The sequence below is a fragment of the Oncorhynchus keta genome, chromosome 30, assembly GCF_023373465.1.
Source record: "Oncorhynchus keta strain PuntledgeMale-10-30-2019 chromosome 30, Oket_V2, whole genome shotgun sequence".
Taxonomy (NCBI): Eukaryota; Metazoa; Chordata; class Actinopteri; order Salmoniformes; family Salmonidae; genus Oncorhynchus; species Oncorhynchus keta.
Genome location: NC_068450.1, coordinates 4,920,013 through 4,928,900, shown reverse-complemented (window position 1 = coordinate 4,928,900; position 8,888 = coordinate 4,920,013). Strand labels below are relative to the sequence as shown.

Here is an 8,888-nt window from a genome sequence, read left to right as displayed (position 1 = left end):
ACCTGGGACAGCCATTGATCCACCACCTCGATCTGCTCCCCTGCCTGGGACAGCCATTGATCCACCACCTCGATCTGCTCCTCTACCTGGGACAGCCATTGATCCACCACCTCGATCTGCTCCTCTACCTGGGCCAGCCATTGATCCACCACCTCGATCTGCTCCTCTACCTGGGACAGCCATTGATCCACCACCTCGATCTGCTCCGCTACCTGGGACAGCCATTGATCCACCACCTCGATCTGCTCCGCTACCTGGGACAGCCATTGATCCACCACCTCGATCTGCTCCTCTACCTGCCCCAGTGTTGCAGATTCCAAAGATGCGACCTACCATGTGTTGTTATCGTCGTAGGGCTTTTACGTTTACAAGGTTTTTCCTTTTTCCTTACCTTGTGGTTTTTGGTTAGTTCTTTGTGACAGATGGGCGTTGGAGCTGCCTGCATGGGAGATGGTGATGACAAGAGGTGTGGGGAGAGGGCCTGGTGGAGCGGAGAGAGGAGTCCACACATTGTTCGATCAGCAGACCAGTAATGGGAATGCCTCAACACGGTTAAAACTGTAGACCATGTAGACCATTCTACTGGCTGACTGACCGTCATAGTACTGTAGGAGAGGAGACCATTCCACTGGCTGACTGACCGTCATAGTACTGTAGGAGAGGAGACCATTCTACTGGCTGACTGACCGTCATAGTACTGTAGGAGAGGAGACCATTCTACTGGCTGACTGACCGTCATAGTACTGTAGGAGAGGAGACCATTCTACTGGCTGACTGACCGTCATAGTACTGTAGGAGAGGAGACCATTCCACTGGCTTGGAGGAGGAGCCTGGCTGACTGACCGTCATAGTACTGTAGGAGAGGAGACCATTCCACTGACTTGGAGGAGGAGCCTGGCTGACTGACCGTCATAGTACTGTAGGAGAGGAGACCATTCCACTGACTTGGAGGAGGAGCCTGGCTGACTGACCGTCATAGTACTGTAGGAGAGGAGACCATTCCACTGGCTTGGAGGAGGAGCCTGGCTGACTGACCGTCATAGTACTGTAGGAGACTAGACCATTCTACTGGCTGACTGACCGTCATAGTACTGTAGGAGAGGAGACCATTCTACTGGCTGACTGACCGTCATAGTACTGTAGGAGAGGAGACCATTCTACTGGCTGACTGACCGTCATAGTACTGTAGGAGAGGAGACCATTCTACTGGCTGACTGACCGTCATCGTACTGTAGGAGAGGAGACCATTCCACTGACTTGGAGGAGGAGCCTGGCTGACTGACCGTCATAGTACTGTAGGAGAGGAGACCATTCCACCTTGGAGGAGGACTGACTTAGTACTGTAGGAGAGGAGCCTGGCTGACTGACCGTCATAGTACTGTAGGAGAGGAGACCATTCCACTGACTTGGAGGAGGAGCCTGGCTGACTGACCGTCATAGTACTGTAGGAGAGGAGACCATTCTACTGGCTGACTGACCGTTATAGTACTGTAGGAGAGGAGACCATTCCACTGGCTTGGAGGAGGAGCCTGGCTGACTGACCGTCATAGATGCATGTTTGTGTAGGTGACTGATGGGTTAAAGTGACCTGTTAATAATATATGTTTTGCAATAATGTATTGATGATTTCAATAGTTTGTTCCCTTTTCGTTTGTCTTCTTTTTCAATCTGCTAATGCTATTGTGAACGTGTGACTTGCTGTGGTTAAAATTAGCCCCATCTGGCACTGAGAATGATGGTCTACCACTGACTTCTGACTTGTTGGGGATGTATTCGTTCCCTCACGCCCTGTTGCCCCCCACTGTGATACACAACTGACTGGACGGAGGGAGGAGGAGGAGATTATGCTGTGGAGTTTCCCTTTTTGTTCTGGTGAAGGTCCTGAGATCGGCCCCCCCCCAGAGAGAGGAGAGGAGGGGACACTGCCTGTCTGTGAAGTCATCTGCCCTTTCTGCAAATTTAACCACATCCATCCTCCTCTCCGGCCTTGGCCCTGTGCGAGTTGCCCGGCTGGATCTCAGGCAGCGCTGTGGGGGTTGCCCGGCTGGATCTCAGGCAGCGCTGTGCGAGTTGCCCGGCTGGATCTCAGGCAGCGCTGTGGGGGTTGCCCGGCTGGATCTCAGGCAGCGCTGTGGGGGTTGCCCGGCTGGATCTCAGGCAGCGCTGTGGGGGTTGCCCGGCTGGATCTCAGGCAGCGCTGTGGGGGTTGCCCGGCTGGATCTCAGGCAGCGCTGTGGGGGTTGCCCGGCTGGATCTCAGGCAGCGTTGTGGGGGTTGCCCGGCTGGATCTCAGGCAGCGCTGTGGGGGTTGCCCGGCTGGATCTCAGGCAGCGCTGTGGGGGTTGCCCGGCTGGATCTCAGGCAGCGCTGTGCGGGTTGCCCGGCTGGATCTCAGGCAGCGCTGTGGGGGTTGCCCGGCTGGATCTCAGGCAGCGCTGTGGGGGTTGCCCGGCTGGATCTCAGGCAGCGCTGTGGGGGTTGCCCGGCTGGATCTCAGGCAGCGCTGTGGGGTTTGCCCGGCTGGATCTCAGGCAGCGCTGTGCGAGTTGCCCGGCTGGATCTCAGGCAGCGCTGTGCGAGTTGCCCGGCTGGATCTCAGGCAGCGCTGTGGGGGTTGCCCGGCTGGATCTCAGGCAGCGCTGTGGGGGTTGCCCGGCTGGATCTCAGGCAGCGCTGTGGGGGTTGCCCGGCTGGATCTCAGGCAGCGCTGTGGGGGTTGCCCGGCTGGATCTCAGGCAGCGCTGTGGGGGTTGCCCGGCTGGATCTCAGGCAGCGCTGTGGGGGTTGCCCGGCTGGATCTCAGGCAGCGCTGTGGGGGTTGCCCGGCTGGATCTCAGGCAGCGCTGTGGGGGTTGCCCGGCTGGATCTCAGGCAGCGCTGTGGGGGTTGCCCGGCTGGATCTCAGGCAGCGCTGTGGGGGTTGCCCGGCTGGATCTCAGGCAGCGCTGTGGGGGTTGCCCGGCTGGATCTCAGGCAGCGCTGTGGGGGTTGCCCGGCTGGATCTCAGGCAGCGCTGTGGGGGTTGCGTAGACTGTTGATTCAGACTAGCAATATTTTGATCCAACGTCGCCATTTTTAAAAGGAAAACAACAACAAGCAAACAAACATAAACAAGGAATTCTGGCTCACCCAAGAGAGGGGGACCCCGGGAGAGGGGGCTTCACTACCCCAGTATCACCCACGCTGACTGACTGCTGCTGGGGAGCTTGATGCATTAAACCGTATGAGTGATGGGTTTTAAATGTGGACATTTCTTCCTTCCTGTTTTTGGAAGATCCAGGCATTTATTTGTTTGTGAGCCAAATATTCAATATAATATATATATATATAAATATATATACTCTTTCAAGATTTCAGATCTGCCTTCAATACCTTGACAAGCACAAACTCTATTTACTTATTAATCTTAAAAAAAAAAAAAAATCCCTTTGTCATTTCCACTTGTTTTTAAGAGTATAATTTTTAAATAGTATTATTTATTGTTTTTTTTTAGCTATCTTAGAGACAACGTGTTAAAGGACAGAGCACTAGCGTGGAAGTGTGTGGTTAAATGGTATGTGTTCTAATCTAAAGGCAACTTAACTTGGGTCAGGTCTTGTTGTTAGGCCGTGCTAACTAAATGGTGTTGTAAAAGATTCATGTTGTATGCTGCATAGCTTCAGTGTGAAAGCTTCTCGATAATCGTCTTGTTTTGAAGACAAAATAATGTTTTAACTCCCTGTTGTAAAACATCTCTAGTGACCTGACGAGACAAGACGCTCTGGCTTTGTCCCGGCTGAGCTGACTGTACTTTTTACAGTGAGGATCAGGACAGGAAGGGGTTGGAGACAAAGATGGAGGAGTAGTGTTTGGTAGAGTGATACACTGTTAAAACATCCCAAATGGTACCCTGAGTAGTGCACTACTTTTGACCAGGGCCCATAGGGGCTAGTGCACTATATTGGGTCTCTGTTCTCATCTTTGACTTCCAAAACAGAATGTTGTTGAGGTGTTTAAAAAAAAAAAAACAGTTAGTCTGGGTGTCTTTTGTAAGTGTTGTGTGAGTAGGGGGACTCCTTTCTATTCCCAACTACCCCAATAAGCACTGCGAGGCGGATGTACCTTTTCGGATGGACATTTTGCTGTCTTGTGTAAAAGGACCTTGCCATGTTTTCTATAGCGAATGTGAGTCTCTTTGTGAAGTGTGTTTACCTACCACCTTTTTAAAGAAGAGAAGAAGAAAAAAAAAGCCATCTTGATGAGTTTAAAAGTAAAAACCCACAGCTTAATCTGTGTACATATCTGTCCACTAGCATATAAATATTGTGAGTTTGAGAAAAAATAAACTAAAAACAATCACTCAGGGCCTCTCGGTATATAAGAATAAAGGAAAACGGTCTGTTCTAATTTGACAGATGCCATGAAAAGGTTGGTGGTGGATATGAATTGTCTTGGTTGTTTTCCTCAGGCCTTGCGTATTTTTAATGTAATCCATTAAGATAATAATAATAATAATGTTGTTTTTTTTTGCCAGAGTAGTGGATATTACATCATATAAATGACAAATTTAGTTTGTGTTCTTGAACAACCACACGACGTACAGACATGCATATTTACATAGCGGTTGTGATCCCATTTTATAACGTGCCATTGATGCACACTATTCTACCTAAAACTACAAAAAGGTGTTTGCATGATTTAAAAAATAAAAATAATACTAAAAAAATAAAAACCAATTGTGTATTTCCAGTGAAAGATATCTAGCCATGGGGGGGACGGTGGACTATTTAACGGTGCACAATAAGCATGCATGTCCTACCAAGTCCCAACTGGTTTTTAGCGAGCTCTAGTCGGCTTCCGGTTCGTTCTTCAGATGGCGTTCCGTCACTGCTCAGCTGATAACTGCCATGCGTTGCGTTGTACTGCACACGTTTGTAACCCAACTGAATGACTACAAGATTTTATTGCGCTTTATAAAATACATTTAAAAAAAAAAGTTACTTGGAACTGGGAAGAAATCCAGGATTTTAAAAGTTAAAATATATATGTATGCTGTGTTGTTATTGCCTCAGATAATAAAACATGTCTAGAACCTAGTTCACTGAAAGCCATAGTGAACAACCAATAGATCTGCTTTAGGTATGATGCTGTTTTGACATGACGATCTGATCGGATGGATTCTTAAAGCATGTCGCTAATAGCCTTTTAAATAGTGACGTTACATTTTAAAGAAGACTTGTTAGTCAAACTAATAACTTAACTCTCAATGTAGATTTGACATCCGAGACACCAGCGGGAGGCTGCCGAGGGAGAGAGCTCGCTCGTAATTATGTCTGGAACGGAATCGATCACATGGTTACGTTGTTTGATTCCGCTCCAGCCATTACAACAAGCCCGTCCTCCCTAATTAAGGCGCCACCAACCTCCTGTGCTAGATACCTTTTATTCACTTATTGAAACATTAGCACCATGGTTTGTGTGTTTTTCTTCTTCTGTCCCAAATACCAGAAAACCTCATGTAAAGTCAAGTAACTTCAAAACATACAATTTGAAATAGAATCTTGTAGTCTTTCTGTAATCCAAATAATGAATGATCTCACAGCTTGTGTGGTGCAAAGAAAAAAAAAATGTTTTGAATAAAATGCTGTTCCAATAATAAAAAACAGCTAAAATAATTTATTTAGGATTTGATTTATTTTATTTGCGTCGTAGATTCACTGTTTTCCAATGATGTGTTGCTGGTGGTGGGAATAGTTTACTGATTCCTCCAGCTTCTAGGGGGGCTCCCACCCAACAGGCCAGGGGCATTTGAAACAGATGTTCGCTTTGGTACTTGCACATTTTACAGTTACCTCATGTTTGGATTTTAAAAAATAAATAAAATGCTTATATATATATATATATATAGGGAAAATGTTCTGAATGCTATAATTTTTTTCATTCCATTGGAATCATTGTTTGGAGTATTTAACTAGTTATAGTCTATATATACACACACCTGTATACTGATCGACATTTTTCAGATTTGTACTTTTTTAAAATGAAAAAGTTGCTAGTTCTGCTTTACCGAGTCGTGCGATCATATTTTTTTTTTAATAGTTGTGGCTGATTTTTGAGAATAGTTCACTAATAAATGTATACCAATATTACAACCGTGTCCTTGCCTTTTTTCACTGTAATAACTATTAGAGTTGTCGTGAATGCCAGGAATGAGTCCCATTCCGTACAAATCAGCTGGGCTTGATAATCTGGACCCGCTATTTCTGAAACTATCTGCCGCCATTGTCGCAACCCCTATTACCAGCCTGTTCAACCTCTCTTTCATATCGTCTGAGATCCCCAAGGATTGAAAGCTGCCGCAGTCATCCCCTCTTCAAAGGGGAGACACCCTGGACCCAAACTGCTATAGACCTATATCCATCCTGCCCTGCCTATCTAAGGTCTTCGAAAGCCAAGTCAACAAACAGGTCACTGACCATCTCGAATCCCACCGTACCTTCTCCGCTGTGCAATCTGGTTTCCGAGCCGGTCACGGGTGCACCTCAGCCACACTCAAAGGTACTAAATGATATCATAACCGCCATCGATAAAAGACAGTACTGTGCAGCCGTCTTCATCGACCTCGCCAAGGCTTTCGACTCTGTCAATCACCAAATTCTTATCGGCAGACTCAACAGCCTCGGTTTTCGGATGACTGCCTTGCCTGGTTCACCAATTACTTTGCAGACAGAGTTCAGTGTGTCAAATCGGAGGGCATGCTGTCCGGTCCTCTGGCAGTCTCTATGGGGTGCCACAGGGTTCAATTCTCGGGCCGACTCTTTTCTCTGTATATATCAATGATGTTGCTCTTGCTGCGGGCGATTCCCTGATCCACCTCTACGCAGACGACACCATTCTATATACTTTCGGCCCGTCATTGGACACTGTGCTATCCAACCTCCAAACGAGCTTCAATGCCATACAGCACTCCTTCCGTGGCCTCCAACTGCTCTTAAACGCGAGTAAAACCAAATGCATGCTTTTCAACCGATCGCTGCCTGCACCCGCATGCCCGACTAGCATCACCACCCTGGATGGTTCCAACCTTGAATATGTGGACATCTATAAGTACCTAGGTGTCTGGCTAGACTGCAAACTCTCCTTCCAGACTCACATCAAACATCTCCAATCAAAAATCAAATCCAGAGTCGGCTTTCTATTCCGCAACAAAGCCTCCTTCACCCACGCTGCCAAGCTTACCCTAGTAAAACTGACTATCCTACCGATCCTCGACTTCGGCGATGTCATCTACAAAATGGCTTCCAACACTCTACTCAGCAAACTGGATGCAGTCTATCACAGTGCCATCCGTTTTGTCACTAAAGCACCTTATACCACCCACCACTGCGACTTGTATGCTCTAGTCGGCTGGCCCTCACTACATATTCGCCGCCAGACCCACTGGCTCCAGGTCATCTACAAGTCCATGCTAGGTAAAACTCCGCCTTATCTCAGTTCACTGGTCACGATGGCAACACCCATCCGTAGCACGCGCTCCAGCAGGTGTATCTCACTGATCATCCCTAAAGCCAACACCTCATTTGGCCGCCTTTCGTTCCAATACTCTGCTGCCTGTGACTGGAACGAATTGCAAAAATCGCTGAAGTTGGAGACTTATCTCCTCACCAACTTCAAACATCAGCTATCCGAGCAGCTAACCGATCGCTGCAGCTGTACATAGTCTATTGGTAAATAGCTCACCCTTTTCACCTACCTCATTCCCATACTGTTTTTATACTGTTTTTATTTATTTACTTTTCTGCTCTTTTGCACACCAATATCTCTACCTGTACATGCCCATCTGATCATTTATCACTCCAGTGTTAATCTGCAAAATTGTATTATTCGCCTACCTCCTCATGCCTTTTGCACACATTGTATATAGACTGCCCATTTTTTTCTACTGTGTTATTGACTTGCTAATTGTTTACTCCATGTGTAACTCTGTGTTGTCTGTTCACACTGCTATGCTTTATCTTGGCCAGGTCGCAGTTGCAAATGAGAACTTGTTCTCAACTAGCCTACCTGGTTAAATAAAGGTGAAATAAAAAAATAAAAAAATAAATTGTTATGTGCTTCAACACTCGGCGGTCCCGTTCTGTGAAGTTGTGTGGCCTGCCACTTTGCCACAAGCTGTTGTTGCTCCTAGACGTTTCCACTTGACAATAACAGCACTTAAACAGTTGACCGGGGGCAGCTCTAGCAGGGCAGAAATTTGACGAACGGACTGTTGGAAAGGTGGCATCCTATGACGGTGCCACGTTGAAAGACACTGAGCTCTTCAGCAAGGCCAATGTTTGTCTGTGGAGATTGCGTGGCGGTGTCCTTGATTTTATACACCTGTCAGTCAGCAACAGGTGTGGCTGAAATAGCTGAATTTGAAGGGATATCCACATACTTTTGGCCATGTGTATTTATGTATTTATTAATGTATTTATCTGGGGCGGCAGGGTGGCCTAGTGGTTAGAGTGTAGAGGTGGCAGGGTAGCCTAGTGGTTAGAGTGTAGGGTGGCAGGTAGCCTAGTGGTTAGAGTGGAGGGGCGGCAGGGTGGCCTAGTGGTTAGAGTGGAGGGGCGGCAGGGTGGCCTAGTGGTTAGAGTGTAGGGGTGGCAGGGTAGCCTAGTGGTCAGAGTGGAGGGGCAGGGTAGCCTAGTGGTTAGAGTGAGGGGCGGCAGGGTGGCCTAGTGGTTAGAGTGGAGAGGTGGCAGGGTAGCCTAGTGGTTAGAGTGGAGGGTGGCAGGAAGCCTAGTGGTTAGAGTGTAGAGGTGGTAGGTAGCCTAGTGGTTAGAGTGTAGAGGTGGTAGGTAGCCTAGTGGTTAGAGTGGAGGGTGGCAGGGTAGCCTAGTGGTTAGAGTGTAGAGGTGGTAGGG

General features: G+C 47.7%; 1 protein-coding gene across 1 annotated transcript in view; it reads right to left on the bottom strand.

The window, feature by feature from the left end:
* The window catches only part of LOC127913711 (uncharacterized), a 1,228-nt gene extending 627 nt beyond the window's left edge, over positions 1–601 (bottom strand). The window contains exons 1-4 of the mRNA XM_052486953.1: positions 596–601; positions 392–439; positions 171–296; positions 1–128 (exon numbers count right to left, since the gene is read on the bottom strand). The exon at positions 1–128 is cut by the window's left edge and continues 268 nt beyond it. Of these exons, the coding sequence (XP_052342913.1) occupies positions 1–128; positions 171–296; positions 392–439; positions 596–601 (308 nt within the window). The remainder of the gene's footprint in view (positions 129–170; positions 297–391; positions 440–595) is intronic.
* Positions 602–8,888: the final 8,287 nt, after the last annotated feature.